Source organism: Sminthopsis crassicaudata, chromosome 2 (genome assembly GCF_048593235.1).
Source record: "Sminthopsis crassicaudata isolate SCR6 chromosome 2, ASM4859323v1, whole genome shotgun sequence".
In the NCBI taxonomy this organism is placed as follows: domain Eukaryota; kingdom Metazoa; phylum Chordata; class Mammalia; order Dasyuromorphia; family Dasyuridae; genus Sminthopsis; species Sminthopsis crassicaudata.
Genome location: NC_133618.1, coordinates 288,130,153 through 288,157,926, shown reverse-complemented (window position 1 = coordinate 288,157,926; position 27,774 = coordinate 288,130,153). Strand labels below are relative to the sequence as shown.

General features: G+C 33.4%; 1 protein-coding gene across 1 annotated transcript in view; it reads left to right on the top strand.

Annotated features, from left to right (window-relative positions):
• The window catches only part of LOC141553467 (cation channel sperm-associated auxiliary subunit beta-like), a 218,308-nt gene that overhangs the window by 150,716 nt on the left and 39,818 nt on the right, over window positions 1-27,774 (top strand). Inside the window, exons 17-18 of the mRNA XM_074285114.1 lie at window positions 14,038-14,177; window positions 24,964-25,161. Coding sequence (XP_074141215.1) covers window positions 14,038-14,177; window positions 24,964-25,161 — 338 coding nt within the window. The remainder of the gene's footprint in view (window positions 1-14,037; window positions 14,178-24,963; window positions 25,162-27,774) is intronic.

Below are 27,774 nucleotides of genomic sequence, written 5' to 3'. Positions count from 1 at the left end.
ATTCTACAGAAGGAACCAATTGTTAAGTCAATTCAGGCAACACCAAATCTATCACAACTAATTAAATGCCCAATTTTAACATATATACCAATTTTAAAGTTATCTAAAAATTAACCAGTATTTTAGCTTGTGAAGTGCCCTAAAATCTACCTAGATATTGCCTTCAAGTCTCTTCTCTTTAGTAAGCCAGGAAAAGTTAAGTGCCAATTCTTGCTTCATGTGGATTTTTACCTTGAGTTTCTTCAAGGCATGATTCCACAAGCTTGAGTTCTGATAATAAATTGACAGGTTCCTTGCTTATAGGAGTTTTTAAAGTAATAGCACAGTACTCTTACACTTTCTCAAAAGTTCCCACTCTCATCCTTTTCAGTCTATGCTATTCTTATCACTATATGTTTAATCTTTCTTAGTATTTCACTATATTAAATATATTTTTCTTTTTCTCTCTCTCCCTCTCATACAAAGCTGCTTTAGTAAGCCAGAGGTAGAGGGAGAGAAATAGAAAAAATATTTTCTTTCCTAGCACTATCTTATTTTTAAGGAGCTCAAAATTAGCTCCCATATTATCTTACCATGATCAAAGACCAATACACTCTGAGCCATTCTGATAGAATTACTACTTTGAATGAATCCCAATTCCAATAATTGAGACTGATATTTTTCCAAGCCAGCAACACAGAGGCTGAATTCTTATCTGTCACAAGCTCACTAACTTTTAACACAGAATATAGAATGCAAAGCAGACACACACATACACACCACAGAGAGAAATCTATTTTCAGCTTTTATATACAAATTTAAGTCTTATATACTCAATTGATCCTGGGAGCATGCTCCCAATTTTGATGCTTCATTACTAATTTCAGAAAGAAGAAAAGGGATGGTAGGGGTGGGGAGGGAATTCCATTTTACTAAGGTCTCTTTGGAATCTTTTCTCCCTCAAGGGAAAATTCCAAATCTAAAGGCAAACAGGAAAGCCACCAGAAGTTCTGGCATGGTAACTGCTTTCAGCTTTGGGTCAGGAGATTCCTAAGAAAGGAATAAAAAATCCCAGATAAGTGCCATCTATTTTCCTATTATTTCCCATTTTGCCAAATCAAGAGTTCCCTGAGGTGGGAAGCATTTTTCTACAGATATCATAAATTCCTTTAATTGATCAGTACTTATAAGCAATCCTCTATCTTTTATTACCTTTTATTAGTCCTTTAAAATATGTCTTTGTTTTTTCCTGATTGAGACTGTCCCATTTTGCTAAACTAAATAAAGTGAAACAAAAATTAGCCCAACTTTAAATGAAACTACAGATTCTCTTCTACCTCCAATACCCTCTGCACCTATTGATTCTATGCATTCCTGTTGCCCCTCTTATTCTTGTTGCTTCGGAGTCTTGAATGATCAGGGGTACCATCTTCTCAATGCTTCTCTGCTTCAATGTAGACCCATGTTCTTGTCCTTGTTCAGGGACCACTTGAGACCAGCTCGAGAGCCTCAATGATAAGGTATGTCACAAGACAGGTGGAGAATTTGATCAATGAAGTTTACTGATCTGAGAATCAGGGTTTATATATTCTTTATGCTAGTGTTGCAGTTATACCAGGTGTTTCTAAGTGACAGGTGTTCATTATTACATTATATCTAGACATTAATATTAAACAGTAACTAGATATAACAATCTGTGTTCCACAATATAATCATAAATTGTCTAGTTTGTGATGTCTTGTATGTATGAGTATTTCATGTAACTTTAAGATTTTCTTCTCTCTTCTCTCCACCACTACATAAAAAACCAACAACTTTAAAAAAAAATTATACATATACTTTTTTTTTACATATTTCCTTAAGAATCATATTGGAAGAGAAAAATCAGAACAAAAGGGAAAACCATGAGAGAAAAAAAAAGAAAAAAAAGAAACATGGCATTAGTTAATTTACATTCCATATTCATAGTTCTCTCTTTGGTTGTGGATGGCATTTTCCATTCAAAGTTTATTGGAATTGCCTTGGATCACTGAACTGCTGAGAAGAAACAAATCTGTCATAGTTAAGATCATCTCACAATCTTGTTGTTGCTATGTACAAATGTTTTCCTGATTCTGCTTGTTTCACTCAACATGAATTCATTTAAATATTTCAAAGCATTTCTAAAATCAACCTCTTCATCATTTTTTATAAAATAATATTCCAATATTCTAACATACCATACTTATCAGCCATTCCCCAGTTATTGGACATCTACTCATTTTCCAATTCTTTGTCACCAAGAGATATTTGCTAGAAACATTTTTACACATGTGGGTTGTTTATCCTGATCAATGATTTCTTTGGGAAACAGACCAATAGTGGCATTGCTGAGTTAAGGGCATGCACAGTTTTATAACCCTTTGTCCATAATACCAAATTGCTCTCCAGAATGGTTGGATCAATTCACAATTCCATTAACAATGCATTAATGTCCTAATTTTCCCACATCTCCTCCAACATTTATTATTACCTTTTCCTGTCATGTTAGCTAATGTTACCTCAGAATTGTTTTAATTTGTATTTTCCTAATAGTAATTTAGAGCACCTTTTCTTATGACTATAGATGCCTTTAATGTCTTCATCTGAAAATTGGCTGTTCATATCATTTGACTATTAATTGGGGAATGACATGTATGCTTAAAAATTTGACTCAATTCTTTATATAGTTTTTTTAAATGAAGTCTTTATTAGAAACATTCACTGTTCAATTTTCCCCAAGCTTTCTGCTTCCTTTCTAATCTTGGCCATGTTGCTTTTGTTTGCATTTCATAATGTTCTCTAGTTCTTCTTTGGTCATAAATTCCTCCCTTCTCCAAAGATCAGATAGATAAACTATTCCTTGCTGTAGTGTTCTGTTTCTCTAAATTATAATCGTTCTCTGGGAGGAGGTTTCTTGGGGAGATTCTGGAGGCAGTCAGTTTCAATTCAGTTCCAATAATCACCAAAATGCAACCAGGAGTTAAAATCTGGATCCTTTATTGTGTCCTAAAATTTTGAATATTTTCCTGCGGTCCGGCTAGCTTTAATAGAGACCTATCTCTCTCCTTGGTTCCCCCATGAGCTCTTGTCAGACAGAATGTCTCCAGCTAGCATGAAGATAGATGTGGGAATGAATCAGACTCCACCTCCGAGAGTGGGATTGTGGGCTTTTGTGGGCTTTTGGGAGCTCCTTGCTTATATGCTGTACACTGAGCATACACCAATCATTTCATCACTAGGAAACTATTATTTGTTGTAGTGTTAAATCAATGCTAACTTAGATTTAATCATTGTCTCCTCAATTCCACTCAGTACCTTGTTTCAGTTCTGGACCATAACATATCCTTGTAGGATCAAATCAATTGATTTATTTATTCTTGCTCTCCTAAATTGCTTATAGTATCACTCTTTATTCCTAAATTGTGTACCTATTTTGATCTTCTCTTGGTATAGGGTGTGAGATGTAGCTTTATACTGAGTTTCTGACATATTATTTCCCAGTTTTCCCAGAAATTTTTGTGAAATAGTGAATTCTTATACTGGAAGCTGGAGTTTTGAGGTTTATCAAATACTAGATTGCTATGGCCATTGGTGTATGGGGTTTTATCAAATTCTAGATTATTGTATATAATTAAACATTGTGTCATGTGTATCTAATCTATTCCACAGATGCACTACTCTATTTCTTAACCAGTACAAATGGTTTTGATGACTGCTTCTTTATATTAGAGTTTTAGGTTTGGTATTGCTAGGCTGCCATTCTTTGTAATTTTTCCCCACTATTTCTCTTGACATTTTTGACACTTATTCTTTCAGATGAATTTTGTTTTTTTCTATCTCTACAAATAATTTTTTGACAGTTTGAGTGGTATGACACTGAATAATAAGGCTAATTTAGGTAAAATGGTCATTTTTATTATATTAGATAGACTTACCCATAAGCAATTAGTATTTTTCCAATTATTTAGATGTAACTTTGCTTACGTGAAAAAGTATTTTGTAATTGTGTTCACATAATTCCTGGGTTTGCCTTGGAAGTTAGATATCCACTATTTTATTTTGTCTACTGTTATTTTAAATGGAATTTCTCTTTCCATCTCTTGTTGCCAGCAGCAAGTTTTGGTAACACATGTTAGTTTATTTTATAACTTGAAACTTGGCTAAATTTGTTAATTGTTTCAAGTAGATTTTTGGATGATTTTCTAGGATTGTCTAAGTATATCATTTTATCATCTACAAAGAGTTATAGTTTATTTCCACATTGCCTACTGTAGTTTATTTCTTTTTTTTTTAATTGCTAAAACAAACAATTCTAATAAAAGATTGAATAATAGCAGTGATAGTGGGCATCCTAGTTTTACTCCAGATTTTATTGGGAATGTGTCTAGTTTTTCCCTACCACAAACAATGCATTCTGATGGTTTTAGATAGCATCTGTTTATTTTTTAAAGGAAAAATCTAATCCTATACTCTCTAGTGTTTTTAATAAGAATGAGTTCTGTATTTTGTCAAAAATTTTGTCTTTGTCTACTGAGATTCTCACATTTCTGTTAGTTTTGGTACTGATATATTCAATTGTGCCAATAGTTTCCCTTATATTGTACCAGCAATGGTATAATCACTTGGTCATAGTATATTAGCTTGCTGATAAATTTTTGCAATCTCCCTGCTAATATTTTATTTTAAAATTTTGCATCAATATTCATTAGGGAGATTGGTCTGTAATTTTCTTTTCCTTCTTTCCATTCTTCCTGGTTTAGGTTATCAGCACCTTATTTGTGTCATAGAAGGACTCATTCTTTGACTATTTCCCCAAATAGTTGACATAGTTTTGGAGTTAATTGTTCTCTAAATGTTTGGTAGAATTCATTTCTAAATTCATCTGGCCCTCAAGATTTTTTCTTGGTGAGCTCATTGATGGCTTATTAATTTTTTTTTTCTAAAATGGGATTACTTAAATAATTTTCTCTTCTATTAATCTGAGTAATTTATATTTTTGTAAATATTCATTTCAATTTGATTGTCAGATTTGTTGGTATACAATTGGGTAAAATAGCTCCTAATTAATGCTCTAATTTTGTCTCTATTGTTGGTAAGCTCACCAAAATTTTTGATGCTGGTAATTTGATTTTTATCTTTCCTTTTTTAATCAAATTTACCAATGATTCATTTATTTTGTTACTTTTAAAATATTGGTTTAATAGTTTTTTTTATTTTCAATATTATTAATCACTCCTTTGATTTTTAGAATTTCTAATTTGGTATTTAATTCAGGGTTTTTAATTTGCTCTTTTTTCTAGCTTCTTTTTAGTTGCATACCCATTTCACTTATCTTCTCTTTCTCTATTTTATCCATGTAAGCATTAAAAATGTAAAATTTCCCCTAAGAACAGCTTTTGACTGTCCCATAAATGTTGATATGTTGTCTCACTATTGTGGTATTGTTGCTATGATTTGTTGATTGATCCACTCATTTTTTAGAATTAAATTACCTAATTTCCAATTGGTTTTTAGTCTTAATCTTTCCCTGTCTCTTTATTGAATGTAATTTTTATTGCATTGAGATTTGAAAAGGAAGCATATTTTTCTTTTTACTGTTTCTGCTTTCTGCATTTGATTGTGAGGTTTTTATGCCCTAATTCATGATCAATTTTTGGTTAGGTGACATACTGCTGAGAAAAAAAATATATTCTTTTTTATCCCTATTCAATTTTCTCTAGAGGACTATCATATCTAAGTTTTCTAATATTCTATTAAACTTCCCTAATTTTTTCTTATTTATTTTTTGGTTATATTAATCTAATTTTGAGAGGAGATTGAAATCTCCTAATAGTATAGTGTTGCTGCTTACTTCTTATTGTAACTGGATTAATTTCTTCTCTAAGAATTTGGATGCTATAAAACTTGGTGCATATATATTTAATATTGATTCCTCTTCATTGTCTATGGCATCCTTTAACAAGATATAGTTTCTTATCTTATCTCTCTTAATTAGATCTATTTTTATTTTTGCTTCATCTGAGATCATAATTGCTATCCCTATTTTTTTTTGCTTCAGCTGAAGCATAATAAATTCTGCTTTAACATTTTATCCTTACCCTGTATGTATCTCTCTATTTCAAATGTGTTTTTTGTAAACAACATATTGTAGGATTCTGGTTTTTAATCCATTCAACTATTAGCTTCTGTTTTATGGGAGAGTTCATCCCATTCACATTCACAGTTATGATTAATAGCTATATATTTCACTCCATCCTATTCTCTCCCCTATTTATTCTTTTGTTCCCTTTTTCCAGTCGGTCCCTTCTTAGTAGCTTTTTATTTCTGACCCATCTTGCTCTCAATCTGTCCTTCTTTCTATCATTCCTCTTCTCTTTCTTTTTTCTCCTAGTGTTTCTGCCCTCCCTTCTACCCAGCCCCTTTATTTTCTTTTTTTTTTCTCCTCTTACTTTCTTATAGGAAAGATAAATTACTATACCCAACTGAGTGAATATATTATTCCTTCTTAGAACCAAAATTGCTAAGAGTAAGCTTCAGACAATATTCATTCCCCTTCCTTCTTTCCCTCTCTTGTAATGGGTCTTTTGTGCCTCTTCATGTAATCTAATTTATCTCATGTTACCTCCCCTTCCTTTTCTCCCTGTGTAATCCTTTCCCCACTCCTTAATGTCTTTTTTAAAAAACATCACAGTGGAGTCAATTTATATCCACACCCTCAATCTATGTAGTCACCCTCTAACTGCTCTAATAAATAACAGTTCTCAAGAGTTGCAATGATCATTTTCACATCTAGAGATGTAAATAGTTTACCTTTTAATAATATTTTTCCTGTTTACTTTCCTGAGGTTCTCTTGAGTCCTGTGTTTGAAGGTCAAATTTTCTGTTTAGTTCTTGTATTGTCAATAGAAATGATTGAAAGTCCTTTACTTCATTGAAGATTGATGTCCTCCCCTTAAAGATTATCTTCAGTCTAGCTGAGTAATTGACTCTTGGTTGTAATCGTAGTTCCTTTGCATTCTTGAATATGGTATTTCAGTCCCTCTCAGGCTTTATTATAGAAGCTGCCAAATCTTGGATAATCCTGACTGTGTGGTTCCTCAATACTTGAAAAAAAAATTTTTTTTTTCTAGCAGCTTGCGTATTTTTTTTTTCCTGGAGATTATTGTTCTGGACTTTTGTAAAAATGTTTCTTGTGGTTTTCCTTGTGGGATCTCTTTCCAGAAGTAATTAATGGATTCTTTCAATGACTATTTTGCCCTATGGTTCTAGAATACATCAGAGTACTTTCCCTTGACAATCTCTTAGACTGCTATTGAGGCTCTTTTTTTGGCCATGGCTTGAATTCAGGTAGACCAATAATTTTTAAATAGTCTCTTCTGGATCTATTTTATATATTGACTACTTTTTCCAGTGAATTATTTTATATTTTCTTCCATTTTTTTCATTCTTTTTAGTTTGCCTTTTTTTTTTTTTTGATGTTTCATAGTGTCATTAGCTTCCATTAGCTGGGTTCTATTTTTTAATATATGATTTCTTTCAGTTAATTTTTGTATCTCTTTTTCCATTTGATTAAATCTACTTTTCAAGGTAGTATTTTCTTTAGGGGATTTTCTTTTCATTTGGCCAACTGTGTTTTTTTTAAGGAATTGATTTCTTCAGTCAATTTTTATCCTTCCTTTTCCAAGCTTCTGACTCTCTCTTGCATACTTCTCTTTTCTTTTCCCAATTTTTCTTCTACCTCTCTGATTTGATTTTAAAATCCTTTATGACAGTTTCCAAGAAGCCTTTTGGGCTTTAGGTCAATACATATCATTTTTCAAAATTTCCTAGGTGGGTATTTTGTCCTTTTTTGAGTTGGTGTCAACATAGTAGCTTTCGGTAATTAAGGTTCTTTTCTGTTTCTTGCTAATTTCCTTCCTTCCTTCCTTCCTTCCTTCCTTCCTTCCTTCCTTCCTTCCTTCCTTTAGTCCTTTCTTTCTTCCTTTCTTTCTTCCTTCCTTCCTTCCTTCCTTCCTTCCTTCCTTCCTTCCTTCCTTCCTTCCTTCCTTCCTTCCTTCCTTCCTTCCTTCCTTCCTTCCTTCCTTCCTTCCTTTCTTTCTTTCTTTCTTTCTTTCTTTCTTTCTTTCTTTCTTTCTTTCTTTCTTTCTTTCTTTCTTTCTTTCTTTCTTTCTTTCTTTCTTTCTTTCTTTCTTTCTTTCTTTCTTTCTTTCTTTCTTTCTTTCTTTCTTTCCTATTTTGTGACTTTCAAGGCTAACCTTTGCTCCTAGGAAACAGGGGGGATTGTCCCAAGCTTCTTGTGCAGCTCTGCACATTGGCTTTGAGCCAAAGGAGCTCCTGGTGTTTGGTATTTTGCTCACAACATGGAATAGCCTTCCTGCTCTCTTCAGGCAACAGACTCCTAGGCTGGGATTGGAGGCTGCCTCATTGATCTGTTTTGCTACTGAGCCAGTACTAAGGATTTCATTTGCTGATCTGCTGTGATTTAAGACTCTCTCACTGGTTTTCCTGGACACCATCTGAGCTGTACTGAGCACCCTTTTCACTCCAGTGAAACTCTTATTTCCTGAAATCTTTCTAAGCTATCTTGAACTGGAAAGTGGTTTCATTCCACCAGAATCTGTTCAGAGGCTTGGTTTCAAGTTGTTTGCAAGGAAAACTTGGAAAACTTAAGCAGCCTCCTGGCTTCATTCTTCCATCTTGGCTCCACCCCTGAATTCTGTCCCTTATCTCTTTTTAATATGCATATTTTTGCTTTTGCTTTTTCCGAGATCAGGACTGCTATCCTTGTTTTTGTTTTTTTCTTCAGCTGCAGCATAATAAATTCTGTTCTAGCCCCTTACTTTTACTTTCTGTCTCTCTCTCTCTCTCTCTCTCTCTCTCTCTCTCTCTCTCTCTCTCTCTCTCTCTGTCTGTCTCTCTTTCTCTCAATCTCTCTCTCTCTCTTTCTGTGTGTGTGTGTGTGTGTGTGTGTGTGTGTGTGTGTGTGTGTGTGTGTATGTATGTGCGTGCGAGCTTTAAGTTCTTGAGTAGGATTCTGATTTTTATCCATATCCCTTTTAGGAGAGTGTTCATCTCATTCATAGTCACAGTTATGATTACTATGTATTTCCCTTAATCCTATTGTTCCTCCTGTTTGTCATTTCTCTCCTTTCATCCTTTTCCTTCTATGATAGTGTTTTCCTTGTCTAAGCCTTTATTAGTCAGCTCTTTTTTTCTTCCAGTTTCTCCTCACTCCTTTACTTAAATTCCTCCCCTCCTACTATCCTGTTGAGTAATATAGGTTTCTGACTGTGTATATTATTTTGAGCTAGTACTGATGGGAGAAAGGTTCATGTGCTGCCTATCATCTACCCTCTCATCTGTCCTTCCATTGTAATAGATTTTTCATGATTCTTCATATAAAATAATTTACACCATTCTACTTTCCCTTGTTTCTTTATCCAATGTACTTCTCTTTCTTATTTCTTAATGTTTATGTCATTACCTTAAACTTATCCTATGCCCATACCCTTCCCTGTTTTTATATATATATATATATATATATATATATATATATATATATATATATATATATATATATATATATATATATATATATATATTACTTCTAGCCATAAGTGATAAAATTTTTAAGAATTACAAGCACAAACTTCCCATGTAATGAGGTAAATAGTTCAGTTCCATCAAATTACCTTTTTTAGAGTTAGAGATCATATTATTTGTTCAATTAATACACACACACACACAAACTCTTTATGAAAGTTTGAAATCTTTCTATTTCATTGAATGGCCTTTTTTTCCCTTGAAATATCATGCTTAATTTTTCTGGGTAGATGATTCTTGCTTGTAATTCAATTTCCTTTGCCTTCCAAAATATCATGTTCCATGACCTTTGATTCTTAAATGTTATAGCTAATAAATCTTTTGTCATGATTGTGGCTGTCTGACATTTGAATTATTTCTTTCTGATCACTTGTATTCTTTCCTTGATCTGATCTGAAATTTGACTGTAATGCTCCCTGGAGTTTTTATTTGGGAGATCTCCTTTCTAAAGTGATCTTTTCAGTGCCTATTTTGCCCTCTGGTTCCAGGACATGAGGATAGTGGTCCTTGATAATTTCTTGAAAGGTGTCTTAATTATGACTTTCAGATAGTCCATTGATTCTGACATTGTCTCTTTTAGTTATATTTCTAGGTCAGCTATTTTTCCAGTGAAACATTTTTCATTTTCTTCTATTTTTAAAATTATTTTGAATCTGTTTGATTTTTTTATGTCTCATAAGAGTCATTAGCTTCCAGTTGGCCAATTCTAACTTTTAAGGAGTTATTTTCCTCAGTTACCTTTTGTCCTTTTTTTTTTTTCTTCTTATTTGACCAGTTGTACTTTTAAATAGTGTTTCTTTTCAGTGGATTTTTCTATCTCCTTTTCCATTTGACAAATTCTACCTTTTAAAGAGCTGTTTTCTTTTTCCAAGCAGTTGACTCTTTTTTCATAATTCTTTTGCATGAATCATTTCTTTTCCCAATTTTACTTCTATGTCTTTTATGGGATTTTAAAACTTTTCGAGCTCTTTCATGTGCTCTTTCTGGACTTAAAATCACTTCCAATTTTTCTTTGGGGTTTTGTTCATACATGTTTTGACATTCTTTCTTCTTCTTTCTGTCTTGATCTTCCCTTTCACCATAAAACTTTCTATGGTCAAATCGACTACTCTTCCTATTATTTGCTCATTCTATTTTGGCCTTTTTCCTTTCTTTTAAATTTGAATCTCAGATTTCTTGTTCTGGGGGCTTCAGCCCACCCTGGTTACTTATGTGGTGTTGCGCTGATGTTGCCTTGTGGTCCATGGGGGATCCTCACATCTGGTGCTGTACTGAGGGGGTAGGGTGGCAATGGTTTTTTTTGCTGGAGGTCATAGGAATCTAATACCTGGTGCTGAGCTGCAATTTTAGTGCTGGTGTTTGGTATGAGGCCAGTAGGGTGTTTCTGCATCTCTCCAGGGCTACACTGAAGTAAAAGGAATTCAACTGCTAAAGGCTGCTTGTTTGCTTAGGGCTACAATGAAGTATATGGAGATTTGGCCTCCTGAGGCTCCCTATTTGCTTAGGGCTACACTAAAGCATGAGAAAGTCTAGCCACTATTGACTATCTGTTTGCCTCGGCCTATGTTAAGCATGTGATCATTCTTGGTACTGATATCTGCCATTCTCCTGGCTACAGTGAAGCATCTGAGAGGTCCTGGTGTTAGTATTTGCTTGGTCCAATGCATTGGGGTTTAGGATCTTTTAGTGGTTTTGTCTTTAGCAGAATTAGACAAGTATGGTAACGGTCTTGTTTGTAAGGCAAAAGGTAATAATTTTGTTTTGGGCATTATGAATTGGAAGATTTCTCTAACATAGCTTTTTCTCATAAAAATTTGCATCAATTCTTTCTATATTTTACAAATCAGATGCTTCCCACTATGTTGACTATTTTTATCTAATTGCTTTGCTTTTATTTATGCAAAAGTTTTTAAATTTCACATAATGGGAAAATATCTATTTAATCTTGTTTGGTCATTTTAAATTAGACATCTTAGGCAATTAATTCTTAACTAAAGAGGGGGATGAAAATGATCAAAATGTATAGTTCTTTTTGATTATATGAAGTTGAAATGCCATTCATGAATAAAAGTGATGTAATGAGGACAAGGAGAATTCCCACTATTACAGTTCTGCTATCTATTTCTCCCTGTAATTCATTTAGCTTTTCCAAAAAAAAAAATTGGATGATATATCATTTGCTTCATATAGGTTTAATAATGATACTGAAGTGAGCTGTGGCCCCTTTAAGAAACTGTATTTCCTATTGATTTGTGATCCCTTTAGATTCTCAGCCCCTCTTGGGAAGGCATATCCTCCCTCAATGGTTATCTTTCCAGGATGCCAGAGCCTTTGGTTCAATTGCAAATCCTGGTCAAAAAGCACCTCTTTGAGGTGTTGTTGATTCCAATAGGAGATTCGGGCTGTCCCAGCCACCACTAGGTCTGACTGGCTTGGGCTGTCCCATTTTTTACCAGGACACTCAATAAAATAGCTTCCATCAACAAATGTCTTTTGGAGATGGACCTTGGTAGTTCCCTTTACTGCCAAGACCTTCTGTCCACTGAAAACTGAATTCTCAGTGTAAAACTCCATTTTCATAGATCTGCCACTCTAGAAATCAGTCTCTTGGTAAACTCATTTCTATCTAATAATAAATTTTCATTTTGCAACTAATATTTCAGGAATGAATGAATTCTTTCACTCCTAAAACCTGCGGCCAATTTAAAAGGGATTCTTAACAACTCTCTTATAGCCACTAACATCTAGACCACCAGGAATCTAGACCACTCAAACAGCATCAATATTACTTCATTACATATGTTACCTTTTCCCACAATGTAGTTTCCCTGTTTAACTCTTAATGAAATCTGCTTTAGCTTTAACTTTGTGATCATGTTCTATCCCTGCCTTTTTTTTGCATGAATTAAAAGAGAATAAATTCTACTCCAGCCCTATATTTTTTACTCTATGTGCATCTCTAAGTTTTCAATGTGCTTCTTGTAAATAACATAATGTGGAAGCTGCTAAATCTTGGGTTATAAAGGGTAACAACCAACAATAGCAATGCTTTCAGCACAAATGCTCTTGCTTATTGCAAACCCTTGTGGGTCCTTTCCTCTATTCTGGAATTCAAGTCAGGAATTTTGCTCTTGTAGTCATGCTTATCACAGTCATCAGTGCCCTTGCCCTTTTACTACTATACTCACTAAAGTCATCCTTATCCATAATCACATCCTGAGGCTGGATCTGGTAAGTGTAGCTAAACCTCCATCCAGCATCAGTGGAGCACCCTGCAATCTTTCTGTGATAACTGCTGACCCTTTCAACCCTGCATTGTCCAAGGGACAAAAGTTCTCACTCCTGCAGGTATAGCTGCCCCCAGCACTTGTTTGTTGATTCAGCAGCACCCATTCTGGAATCAGATCTTTTCAACAGTCTTTCCAACTTATCTTGGGTAGATAACTACTCTAAATTTTAATTATTTTAAAATTTAATTTAATTACTTTATTTTTTTCTGCCACTCAAATTTCACTCTTGAGATTATTTTAAATTGTGGTGGATATTTGGGAGAGGCAAGTAATTTCATACATTACTCCACCATCTGATCAGAATCCTGGAAATATGATTTTTTTTAAAGTGACTTAAATGTTCATATTCTTTGACCCAGAGATTTCACTACTAATAATATATCCAAAGAGCAGAAAGACAGAAAAAAGATAGGAAAAAACACATGGAAATATTCAATATGATACTTTATAGTGATAGCAAACAATTTAAAACAATGTGGAAACAACCAATTTAATTGTGTTACATAAATAAAATGAAATATTATTGTGCTATAAGAAATAACAAATACAAAAAAAATCAGAGAAGCACAGCATTTTTTGTATAAAGTGATGCAGAGTGAAATAACAAGGGAGAAAACAGCATATACAATGAAAACAAGCCCCCCCAAAAAGAACAATAAAATAAAACTAAACATTATTTATAATGACCAATGTCTTTATAGAAAAGGTTAGAAAATTTACTTCTTCCCTTTCATTGTAGTGTGGGGGGAATTCTATAAGTATGTAATATTTTCCATATGCTATCAAATTTGATATGTTGTTTAATTTTATTGATTTTTTCCCCTAAAAAAAAAGCAACTTTGTTGTAAGCAATGGTTCACTGAGTATAGGAAAATTTTGGATTACAAATGGAAATAAATGTAATATAAAGACAAAAAATTAAGGTTAATTTAAAAACCAAAGATGCATTTCAATATTGAAAAAAAATTCTAATGGGATTAACTAACTGAGAACTTGTGTTTTAATAACATTTTCAGTTTCTGGTTCTTTATCCATATATTAACTTTTTAGGGATATCATTCTAAAATACTAATTAACTCCTCAGAATTTATTTGATTAAATAAATTGAGTAGTAAAATATTAATACTTGTTCTCTGTTCCATAGATACTCGGTCAACAAAAACACCACTCCTAAAAATAATCACTGGACAACCGTTCTTGCTGGACATAATAACAAGTGCCCGTTGGGATGAAACTGACAGTTATATAGTTGAAATGGACATTTTAAATAGATATCTTAGAAAAGTAAGATAGGATTTTCTCATTTATAGATACAAATGAAACATTAATAGTTTTTGTAAAGTTAAAGACAAGAAAAATATTTTCAATACTGTTTTTCTTTGTTTTTTTTTTTTTTTTTACTTTACTTTTGAGGAAAAGATGATAATACTTTTGCAAGTTGGTCTACAAATTTATTTTTTCTTGATGCAATTATCTATATAGGGAATTGCCACCTCAAGTAAAAAGTCTCCCCTCCCTCCCTCCCCTCTCCTCCCCACTATTCTTTCCCCTTTTTGGAACTGTTCCATGGAGTAGCTCCAGGATTCCCTTGATAAAATAACTCTATTAATGCAATGGAGAAAATGTAAGAGCATGAGGAATGGCACTGAGACCCAAGTTGGAGGTACTATTGATGGAAGTAAGAGGCATAACATTTGGATCATGGGGAAAATAATATCTGAGGGGAAAAAAATTATTGTAAACTTTTCTGTCTTTGGAGATTGGAATTTGTAGATAAATCAAAACTGGGGGAAAATAGGCAACAGATTGATAAATCTAGAATTCAAATGATGTCAATAGAACTTTGTTAGAAAATTATTATGAGAAAATGTAATTAAGAATACATATAATAAATGATCTACATGGCTTAAAATTAATTTTGCAATTATAAGTAAACTATAGTCAGGTAGTTACTTGTCTGAAAATAAATTGTAGTTTTAACACTGTATGGCTTAGCCACATGGTATAATTTTCAAGTGATTTTTGCCTGCTTTGAATAAGCTGTACTAGTGCATACTGGAAGATCGCAATTATTTCTAAGTATTATTGTTCCTACCACCAAACATATCTGCACATGCACATGCACATCATATAATGCACATGCATCATTATAATTTATAGTTCTTCACCTTTAAAGAAAGAATAGATGACAGTTTTCTTACTTTATTTTCCACGGGCTAAAGTAACTCTTTGATAATAATTTCTTGATGTTAAAATAGCAGTTGGACAAGAAGACTATGGAAAGAGAAGTGATGGCTATGAATAAGTTATAATATGTTACCAACAATGATTCCATCATCACATACATGCATGACTGGAAAAGGAACTAAAATGTTCATGTCATGAGAATGATGTAATAGGTTGATAGCTCAGGTACTATACTAGTATTGCCAAGTGTTAAAGGAACCTTAGAAAAATCTCCACTGTTGATGACTGGATGAGTTTTGATCCTGAAAGGATATGTATGAGAATCACAGAGAACTGAGAAGACATGTTAGAATTATCATCTTGGTATATATGGAATATAATTTGGAATATAATTTTGGTAGAGGTATCCACAAAGGAGATCACAGACCCATTGAGGAATTAAAACATACTTTCTTTTCCTTTTGAAATTTTGTTTTTATATTATTTGGGGAAACCAGAGAAATGTTGCCACTTGCATGGACCCTGTTTAATTTCAGTCTAAATGTATGAGCTTGAGAAACCTGCCAGTAAAAGAGGCTTTCTGCCTCGAGGAGGACCCGGAGAGCTGAGAATGAGAACCCAGGAGAAGAAGCAAAGACAAATTAGTGTAGCTAACACAGCAAAATATCCTGAGGGAGAGATAGAAGAGACTCTGACTGAGGGCCATCACTTTGCCACTGATAATGGGAGGACTAGCCAAAAGCACTGGGAGTAGCAGTTCCCTTCCCCACCCCTCTCCAGGCTACCAATTTTGCTCTCATTCCCATAGCCTTTATCTGTCCTTTATCTGTCCATAGAAAGGTATCCTTGAGGAGATAGGCAAACATTAAATCAATTGTTCAATCAACATTTTAAGTACCTATAATGTGTCAGACTTTGCACTCTGCATAGAAGCTATGTACAGTCAAAAATCTATCCTCATCTGAGGGAAAATGACAGAATTTCTTATCACCAAATTCTTTGACATTATAAAATTGTTCAGTATCAGAAAAAAGATGTTTGTTTTTAGAACAGAAATGGCACTAAAAAGCTATATTATCTACTCTGTTTTTGCATGTTAAGCATTATTGGATATATAACTAAAATCTTTTAAAAAATTTTTTCTCTCCCTTATTAGAATGTGAGCTTCTTGAAAACAGGGACTTTCTTGGTTTCTCATGCATTGTTCACAATATTTATAGTATTTTATATGAAGTAAGTGCTTGATAAAAATTCCATTTATTCATTTATTCATACATGCATGTATGTATTTGTTTTTGCTTAATAGCATTTTTCCAAATACATGTAAAGATAGTTTTCAATATATATCTTTGTAAAACTTAGTGTTACAAAATTTTCTCCCTCCCTTCTCCCTTTCCCCTTCCCCAAGACAGCAAGCAAACTGAAATAGGTTAAATATACATGAATCCATTCCTTAAGAAGAAATTCCTGACTCCTTACCCTTTAGTTCTTAGCATAAATCTATATATTATTAATTGCTGGCTACTTAGCTGAGTTTGTCTTTGTCTTTGTGTGCAATAAAAAAAAAACCCCAAATAGTACTAAAGAGAAAATGAATATAATAGCCAATAGCTAATCAGAGCCAGAAAAATCTAAGCCAATATCATTAATGGATATAGATACAGATAGTAAAAATGATTTTCTATTAAAATGTATTCACATAGATATACATAGAGAGGCACATAAACATAACAAATTGATTTATATGTGAGGCTTGTAACAGTATTTCAACACTTGCAAACAACAAAAATGACAAAAATACCACCACCACCATTACTACTACTATTATCATTTTTATAGCTCTTTAAGGTTTGCAAAATACTCTGCAAAATATTTCATCACATTCACCTTATGAGGTAGATTGTATTATATTTCTCATTTTGAGATAAGAAAATTGAAGATGAGGAAAGTTAAATGACTTGTCCAGCTTCACACAGCTAGCAATCACCTGAGGTAGAATTTGAACTTAGTTCTTCCTGTCTAATTCTTTTTTTTTTATTTTATTTTAATTATAGCTTTTTATTGACAGAACAAAATCATGGGTAATTTTTACACCATTGTTCCTTGCACTCACTTCTGTTACAACTTTTCCCATCCCTCCCTCCACCCCCTCCCCTAGATGGCAGGTAGTCATATACATGTTAAACATGTTAAAGTATTTCCTAGATACAATATATGTGTGCAGATCCATACAGTTCTCTTGTTGCACAAGAAAAATTGGATTCAGAAGGTAAAATTAAGTGTTTACACTCATTTTCCAGTGTTCCTTTTCTGGATGTAGCTGATTCTGTCCATCATTGATCAATTGGAATTGGATTTGCTCTTCTCTATGTTGAAGATATCCACTTCCATCAGAATACATCCTCATACAGTATCATTGTTGAAGTGTATAATGATCTTCTGGCTCTGCTCGTTTCACTTAGCATCAGTTGATGTAAGTCTCTCCAAGCCTCTCTGTATTCTTCCTGTTGGTCATTTCTTACAGAACAATAATATTCCATAACATTCGTATACCATAATTTACCCAACCATTCTCCAATTGATGGACATCCATTCATCTTCCAGCTTCTAGCCACTATGAAAAGGGCTGCCACAAACATTTTGGCACATACAGGTCCCTTTCCCTTCTTTAGTAGTTCCTTGGGGTATAAGCCCAGTAGTAGTATGTCTGGGTCAAAGGGTGTGCACATTTTGATAACTTTTTGGGCATAATTCCAGATTGCTCTCCAGAATGGTTGGATTCTTTCACAACTCCACCAACAATGCATCAGTGTCCCAGTTTTCCCACAGCCCCTCCAACATTCATCGTTATTTGTTCCTGTCATCTTAGCCAATCTGACAGGTGTGTAATGATATCTCAGAGTTGTCTTAATTTGCATTTCTCTGATCAATAGTGATTTGGAACACTCTTTCATATGAGTGGAAATAGTTTTAATTTCATCATCTGAAAATTGTCTGTTCATATCCTTTGACCATTTATCAATTGGAGAATGGCTTGATTTCTTATAAATTAAAGTCAATTCTCTGTATATTTTGGAGATGAGGCCTTTATCAGAACCTTTAACTGTAAAAATGTTTTCCCAATTTGTTACTTCCTTTCTAATCTTGTTTGCATTAGTTTTGTTTGTGTAGAAGCTTTTTAATTTGGTGTAATCAAAATGTTCTATTTTGTGATCAATAATGGTCTCTAATTCTCCCTTGGACACAAACTCTTTCCTCTTCCACAAGTATGAGAGGTAAACCATCCCATATTCCTCTAATTTATTTATGATTTCATTCTTTATGCCTAAATCTTGGATCCATTTTGATCTTATCTTAGTGTTAAATGTGGGTCCATGCCTAGTTTCTGCCATACTAATTTCCAGTTATCCCAGCAGTTTTTGTCAAATAATGAATTCTTACCCCAAAATTTGGGATCTTTGGGTTTGTCAAACACTAGATTGCTATTTTTATTCACTATCTTTCCCTGTGAATCTAATCTATGCCACTGATCAACTAGTCTATTTCTTAGCCAATACCAAATGGTTTTGGTGGCTGTTGCTTTATAATACAGTTCTAGATCAGGTACAGCTAGACCACCTTCACTTAATTTTTTTTTTCATTACTTCCCCTTGAAATTCTCGACCTTTTGTTGTTCCATATGAATTCTGTTGTTATTTTTTCTAGGTTATTAAAATAGTTTCTTGGAAGTCTGATTGGTATAGCACTAAATAAATAGATTAGTTTAGGGAGTATTGTCATCTTAATTATATTCACTCGGCCTATCCAAGAGCACTGAATGTCTTTCCAATTATTTAAATCTGACTTTATTTTTGTGGCAAGTGTTTTGTAATTTTGCTCATATAATTTCTGACTCTCCTTTGGTAGATATATTCCCAAATATTTTATACATAGACCGTTATTTTGAATGGAGTTTCTCTTTGTATCTCTTGCTGTTGGATTGTGTTGGTAATATATAAAAATGCTGAGGATTTATGTGGATTTATTTTGTATCCTGCAACTTTGCTAAAATTCTGAATTATTTCTAATAGCTTTTTAGCAGAGTCTTTGGGGTTCTCTAAGTATACCATCATGTCATCTGTGAAAAGTGATAATTTGATTTCCTCATTTCCTACTCTAATTCCTTGAATCTCTTTCTCGGCTCTTATTGCTGAGGCTAGAGTTTCTAGTATTATATTGAATAGTAATGGTGATAGTGGGCAACCTTGTTTCACTCCTGATCTTACAGGGAAAGGTTTTAGTTTATCACCATAACATATGATGTTTAGTGATGGTTTTAAATATATGCTTGTTATTATTTTAAGGAATAGTCCATTTATTCCTATACTCTCAAGCGTTTTTAGTAGGAATGGATGTTGGATTTTATCAAATGCTTTTTCTGCATCTATTGAGATGATCATATGGTTTTTATTAATTTGATTATTAATATGGTCAATTATACTAATAGTTTTCCTAATATTAAACCAGCCCTGCATTCCTGGTATAAATCCCACTTGGTCATAGTGTATTATCCTGGGGATGATTTTCTGAAGTCTATTTGCTAATATCTTATTTAAGATTTTAGCATCAATGTTCATTAAGGAAATTGGTCTATAGTTTTCTTTTTCAGTTTTCAATCTACCTGGTTTAGGTATCAGTACCATGTCTGTGTCATAGAAGGAATTTGGTAGGACTCCTTCAATCCCTATTTTTTCAAATAGTTTACATAGCATTGGAGTTAGTTGTTCTTTAAATGTTTGGTAGAATTCACATGTAAATCCATCTGGTCCTGGGGACGTTTTCTTAGGAAGTTGGTTAATAGCTTGTTCTATTTCTTTTTCTGAGATGGAACTATTTAGACTACTTACTTCTTCCTCTGTTAATCTGGGCAAGCTTTATTTTTGAAGGTATTCTTCCATTTCATTTAAGTTATTGAATTTATCGGCATAGAGTTGAGCAAAGTAGCTCCTAACTATTGTTCTAATTTCCTCTTCATTAGTGGTGAGTTCACCCTTTTCATTTTCAAGACTAACAATTTGCTTTTTCTCTTTCCTTTTTTAAATCAGGTTTACTAAGGGTTTGTCTATTTGGTTGGTTTTTTCATAGAACCAACTCTTAGTTTTTTTAATTCAATAGTTTTTTTTTACTTTCAATTTTATTAATCTCACCTTTTATTTTTTGAATTTCAAGTTTTGTGTTTGTCTGGGGGTTTTTAATTTGTTCCTTTTCTAGCAATTTTAGTTGTAAGCCCAATTCATTGGCCCTCTCTTTCTCTATTTTATGCAAGTAGGCCTGTAGAGATATAAAACTTCCCCTTATTACTGCTTTGACTGTATCCCACACATTTTGGTATGATGTCTCATTATTGTCATTTTCTTGGGTGAAGTTATTAATTATGTCTATGATTTGCTGTTTTACCCAATCATTCTTTAGTATAAGATTATTTAGTTTCCAATTATTTTTTGGTCTATTTTCCCCTGGCTTTTTATTAAATGTAATTTTGATTGCATTGTGTTCTGAAAAGGATGCATTTACTATTTCTGCCTTACTGCATTTGATTTTGAGGTTTTTATGCCCTAGTATATGATCAATTTTTGTATAGGTTCCATGAACTGCTGAGAAGAAAGTATACTCCTTTCTGTCTCCATTTAGCTTTCGCCAAAGATCTATCATATCAAACTTTTCTAGTATTCTATTTATCTCTTTGACTTCTTTCTTATTTATTTTGTGGTTTGATTTATCTAATTCTGAGAGTGCAAGGTTGAGATCTCCCACTATTATAGTTTTGTTATCTATTTCCTCTTGCAGCTCTCTTAATTTCTCTTTTAAGAATTTAGATGCTGCACCACTTGGTGCATATATGTTTAATATTGATACTGCTTCATTATTGATGCTGCCCTTTAGCAGGATATAATGCCCTTCCTTATCTCTTTTAATTAGATCAATTTTTGTTTTTGCTTGATCTGAGATGAGGATGGCTACTCCTGCTTTTCTGGTTTTGCCTGAAGCATAATAGATTCTGCTCCACCCTTTTACTTTTAGTTTGAATGTATCACCCTGTTTCAGGTGTATTTCCTGTAAACAACATATAGTAGGATTCTGACTTTTAATCTAGTCTGCTAACAGCTTCCTCTTTATGAGGCAGTTTGCCCCATTCACATTTATGGTTAGAATGACTAATTCTATATTGCTTGCTATCCTATTAACCCCTGCTTATGCTTTTCCCCTTTCCTTCCCTCTTACCCCCCTACCCAGTATTAAACTTGTGAACACCACTTGCTTTTCACAGCCCTCCCTTTTTAGGATCCCTCCCCCAACTTAAAGTTCCTCCCCTTATTTTACCCCTTTTCCTCGAAATTTCTGTATTCCCTTCCCCTTAGCTTACTCCTTCCCTTTCACTTTTCAATGAAGTGGAAGAAGTTTCACCATAAATCAAATATGTCTATTGATACACACTATATTCATCTCTCTCCTTTCTTTCTCTCAGATATAATAGGTTACCTTTGCCTCTTCACTTTTTTATGATATAATTTCCTTTCCACCTCTAGTTTCTAAGACAAATTGTACATATGTTCTTTACATATTTTTTTGGCAGAAGTATAGTTCTCAAGATTTCTTTTTACCTTTTTAGAAATCTCTTGAGTTCTGTATTTGAAGATCAAACCTTTTATGTAGGTCTGGTTTTTTCATCAAGAATAGATGGAATTCATTTATTTCATTAAATGTCCATCTTCTTCCTTGGAAAACTATGCTCATTCTTGCTGGGTAAGTTATTCTTGGCTTCATACCAAGTTCCTTAGCCTTTCGGAATATCATATTCCAGGCCCTTTGTTCTTTTAATGTAGACACTGCTAGATCCTGGGTTATCCTTATTGTGGCTCCTCCATATCTGAATTGATTTTTTCTAGCAGCTTCCAATATTTTTTCCTTTGTCTGATGGTTCTTGAACTTGGCCACTATATTTCTTGGCGTTTTGATTTTAGGGTCCCTTTCAGTAGGTGATCGATGAATTTTTTCAATGTCTATTTTACCCTCTGTTTCCAAAACGTCTGGGCAGTTTTCTTTGATAATTTCCTCTAAAATAGTGTCCAAGATCTTTTTTTCCTCACATTTTTCAGGGAGTCCGATTATTCTCAAATTGTCTCTCCTGGATCTGTTTTCTAGGTCTGTTGTCTTTCTAATAAGGTACTTGACATTCTTTTCAATTGTTTCATTTCTCTGGTTTTGCTTGACTACCTCTTGGTTTCTCCTTGAGTCATTTCTACTTGTTCGAGTCTAATTTTCAATGATGTATTTTCTTCACTCACTTTTTTAATATCTTTTTGTATTTGTCCAATTGTGTTTTTATCTTCTATGGAGTTTTTTTCCATTTTATCTATTTTATTTTTTAGAGAGCTGATTTCTTTATCCAGCTCACTAATGCTGTTTTCCTTGGAGTTGTTTGCCTTTTCTAATTCACTGATTTTATTTCTCAATGATTTGTTTTCTTTATCCACTCTGTCTTTAAATGTGTGGAATGACTTCTCCAGGCTCTCTTGCCAAGCTTCCCTTTCCTTTTCCCATTTCTCTTCTAGCTCTCTTGTGAGAGCCTTTTTGATATCTTCTATGAGATTCTTTTGTATTGAGGAGCAGATCATATCCCCCTTAGGGGATTCCTCTGGGGACAGTCTATTTTTAGTCTCCTCAGTATTTGAAGTCTGCTCTCTCTCCACACAGAAGCTGTCAATGGTTAGAGCCCTTTTGAATTTTTTGTTCATTTTGTCAAGAGCGGAATGGAAGAAAACAAACTGACAAGAGAAACAATTGGTCTGTTTTGGGGGGGAATGGAGCTGGCTGGTGTTAATGGGCTTCCTCTACAGACCGGGGGTAGGGCAGCAGAGAGCTACTAACAGAACAGCGATAGCTGCGCTGAGTCTGAGCTCTGAGGCTCTGAGAACGCACTGAGTCAGTCCTGGTGGGGGTTGGGGGTGGCTGGTTCCAAGAGATGCTAGCTATCCGGGGTTTTAATCCTCACCTCCAGTGTTTACACCTTCTCCACTGCTCCTGGCTTGCTGCCAAGACGGAGTGTCCACAGTGGGGTAAATGCCTTTCCCCAGAAACGGCAGAGATCGTACCCCTCCCCCTTGGGTCTGAGCTGTGTGAGCTGTCTGTCTCGCTCTGGCTTGCCTGCCCTCAGTCTGGGCCCAGTCTGACTGACCCTCCTCTGAGCAAACACAGACTTCTCTGGCGAATTTCAAGGATGTCTTCTCTTGGTGATTATTTGTGGGTTCCTTTTCTGGTCAAGCATTAACTCTGAGGCTTGTCATGAAGTAAGTTCTGAGAGTAAACGCGGAGCTCAAGCAGCTGTCTGCCTCCACACCGCCATCTTGGCCGGAAGTCCCTTCCTGTCTAATTCTACCTTGTTACCTACTACAACAACAATAATTATATCAATAGTTTAAAAAACTAGCTGTGACATTATACAACTATTTTTGTGCTTAAAAATACTGAAAAATACAAAAATAGAATCTTAGATTAAGTAAAAATTATATATCTAGAAAGCCATTATTTTGATTGAAGAAACACTAAAAGATTTTCCATTAAACATAGAAGTCAAGCAATGATGCCCTCATCACCAATAACATTGCATTGGAAATACAAGCAGTAACAAAAAAAAAAAAAAAGAGTAAAAAAAGAAACTAAAGGCATAAATAGTGGTAAAGTGAACACTTTTTTTTTTGCTGACATTTTCAGTTGACAAGACAGTTTATTTTTTAAAATTCAAGGATTGACTTCTGTATAACAAAATTTAGAAAAAATATGAGAAATTAAAAATAACTACAAAATGAATATACTATATTTTTCAATCAATCAAAAGATCTTAACACAACCACTTTTATATAAATACAGCTATAAAATAAAACCATTCTTTAAGCAAATAAATCACGAATCATTTAATTTAAGGAGGATTGTTTATGACTTGAGTTATGCCAATATGGGAAAAAAAAAGTCATGGTAACTAAATAATGTATAGGCTAATTCTATGACAAACCATACACTTGTATAAAACTAGAATGGCAAAATTCTTTTGGAGAAATTACAGATCTAGTACTCTAAAGTAGGCAATGAGAAAAAGGTAGAAATATATAGTAAGGTTCTTCCAGACCTCAAATTCATAATGTATCATCAACTCTGAAAAAAAACAAAAACAAAAACAAAAAAAACACAACATTTTTAAACCATAACAACTCCCGCCACATCTATATATGTATTTATGTATATATAGACATATAGACATTTATGCATCTATATCCATCCATCATCTGTCTCTATGTATGTATGTATGGATGGATGTATCTATCTGTCAATCTATGTTATCTATTAGCCCCTCAAAGATTACTTAGAATATTTCTCATAAAAGCATACCCAGGAATGACTTTTAAAAATTAAAAAAAATTCCTCAAATCATTTTATCCTGGAAAACAGTTATAATTTATAAGAAATTATGCTTTAGTTCTAGTGAGTCTGTGATCTCCTCTGTGGATACCTCTATCTAAGTAGAACCTAATCTCAATGTCTTTTCATTGTTTAATATTCATTTATTAAGCATTTATTAAACCCAATAGAGCTCATTATAATGATTGAAAACTTTATGTAATGGCAGAATTTGCTAAGATATTGTTATCTTGAATAATCAATTTTCATTAGTAATTAAATATACAAAGATTATTTCCTAAAAAAGAGAACAGCTTCATGTTTTTTTTTTTTGTCGTTGTTGTCTTATTCCCAATGAAATTTTCCAAATATTTCATGTAATTCTTTGAAAATTAAAATTTTCTTCTTTTGGTTGCTTTAAGTAAACACCAATTATGTGATTCTCTCATAGGGTATCACTTCAATTGCATTCATAATCTGGCAGGCAACAATTGATTGCCATACATCAACAATTACCCTAAAAGTGAAGAGTAGCTGTAGCTATAATAAACACATGAGGTTTTTGCCCAAATACAAAATATCCTTGGACAATTGGGAAGAAGGAAAGTATCAAGATGAACATGGTTACAACATCATCAAAACTTTGCCGGTAAGAACTGCTTGTTTGGGGAGTAATAATTGTCTATTACTAATTTGTACTTAATCTTTTACTAAGACATCTTTTTAAGATGATTAAAATAATTTACAATGGTGTTGACTTAATGGTCATATCATTCAGAAGGAGTGTTAGAAGATTATTGTAAAGGGATTTTCTAGGTTAGCTAATTTAAATTTAGCAATTTGTTATTCAAAGTTGAAGTTTGTCTTTTTGCTCATTCCTGGAATGAACATCATAAAACATGACTTCAAATCACTTTTTTAAAACACTTAATAGTATTTTATTTTTTAATTACATGCAAAGATAGTTTTCAATATTCATATTTGTAAGATTTTGAGTTCCATATTTTTCTGTCCCTTCTCTTCCCCCTTCCCAATACAGCAGGCAATTTGATATTGGCTATACATGCTAATCAGGTTAAACATGCCAAATCACTCTTTAATTCATAATGCAAAAAAATAAAAATAGAAATAATAAAGTCAAATTTAGTTTAATTAAAGGAGAGATTCTAGGATTCCAGTTCCTATAGTGAAGGTATAGGGAAATCTAGGAATTTGATAATTTTGCTGTTGCAGAGATCAACCAAAATGATCAGGTTCAAGGAAGAGACTCATTTAGTATAAAGAGTGACAAACTTTACTATTGAGGATCTTACAATCTTGATGGAAAATGACACCACAAATAAATACAATACAAAGTAAGGGTAAAAAAGACAATGATAGGGTACAAAAGGAAAGGTTTCTAAAATATATTACAAACAATCCTTTTTGCTTAATTTTTTCTTGATGTTATTTAATCTTTTACTATTGGTTTGTTTGAATTAACTTTACTTGCCCATTATTAATTTAATATAAATTTATTAAGCACTTACCACCACATCTAGTATCTTGTAGTAAGCAATGGGGAAGCTAAAAAAGAGCAATAACCATAGGCATTGACTAATGGGACCAAGTTCTCCAGTACATGCATGCCTTCTGCCAAACCACTTGGGTATGCCAGGTGAGCATTACTCTTGGAATATCTGATGATGTAGAATAAAAAGTTAAGGCTTTCTACTTTATAGCATAGTCAAGTGTTCTAGGACTTTCCTCCCCATAAATCAGCACAGAACACTTTGAAGTACTTGCAGAAGGGAGGTAGCCAAGTTTCTGCAAATTGTTTGGCAGCAGATAGATCTTAGAACAGTACTCTTATTGATCAGTCCTTCAGTCATAGGCTTGTAAGCTCTATTCTCAATGCTCATCTCCCTTCCTTCTTTCCCTCAATTATAATTGTTATATGATGTAATTTATTCTATTTCTCTTTCCTATTCTTGCAGTACAATTCCTTTTTCACATCTAATTTCTTTTTTATAACTACACATTAAAGTCAACTTATACCTACAATCTCCAAATATACCTCTAACAAAGATATAGTTCTCAAGTTATAAATATCTTCCCATGTAGGTATGTAAACACTTTTACCTTTAATTTTTTTTAAATTTTTTCTTCCCTTTTTATCTTCTTATAATTCTCTTCAGTTCCATATTTGAAGATCAAATTTTATGGTTAACTCTGGTCTTTTTTTATAAAAAAATGATCAAAAATCCTCTATTTCATTGAATGTCTATCTTTTCTTCTAAAAGATAATGCTTAGTTTTGTTGGGTAGTTGATTATTGGCTGCAGTCCAAGCTCCTTTGCCCTTTTTGGAATATCCAGAGGGATTCCAGGACCTTCGATCCTTTAAAGTGGAAGCTGCCAGGTTCTGAGTAATACTGATTGTGGTTTTAATCATTTATTTTGGTAGTCTCTTTCAGGGGATAAATGGTGTATTTTTTCAATGACTATTTAACTTTCTGATTCCAGGATATCAAGATAGTTTTCCTTGATGATTTCTTGAAATATGATGCCCAGGCTCTTTTTTTTTTTTTTCCATTGTGGCTTTCAGGTAGTCCAAGAATTCGTAGATTGTCTGTCCTGAATCTGTTTTCTAGGTCAATTGTTTTTCCAATGAGGTATTTTATATTTTTAAAAGTATTTCCTTGTATTTATCTATTTATCTATCTATCCATTTATTTATTTATTTGGGGTGGTTTGTTTGACTGATTCTTGATGTCTTCTTGAGTCACTCACTTCCAAAATTCTAGTTTAGTGAATTATTTTCTTCAGTTAGCTTTTTTTTTTTTTTTTTTTTTTTTTTTTAGCCTCCCTTTGCATTTGGCCTATCATACTTTTAAAGAAGCTGTTTGTTTTTTTTCATTGAATTTCCCCCATGTTATCAATTCTATTTTTTAAGGAATTGTTTTCTTTTTCCATTTCTTCAATTTTTTTTTCCTAAGGCAATTGGACTTATGTGACTTGCCCAGAGCCATTCAAGCCAGGAAGTGTTAAGTGTCTATGACCAGATTTGAACAGGTTCTCCTGACTTCAGGGCTGGTGCTCTATACACTGTGCCACCTAGCTTCCCCCAAATGTTTTCATTATGTTATTTTTCCACATTTCCCCAATTTTATTTTTTTAAGGAGTTGTTTTCTTCAGTTAATTTCTATTTCCTTTTCTAAACTTTCCTACAAAGCTCTGATCCCCTTTCCCCATTTTTCTTCTCTTTTTAAGATCCTTTTTGAA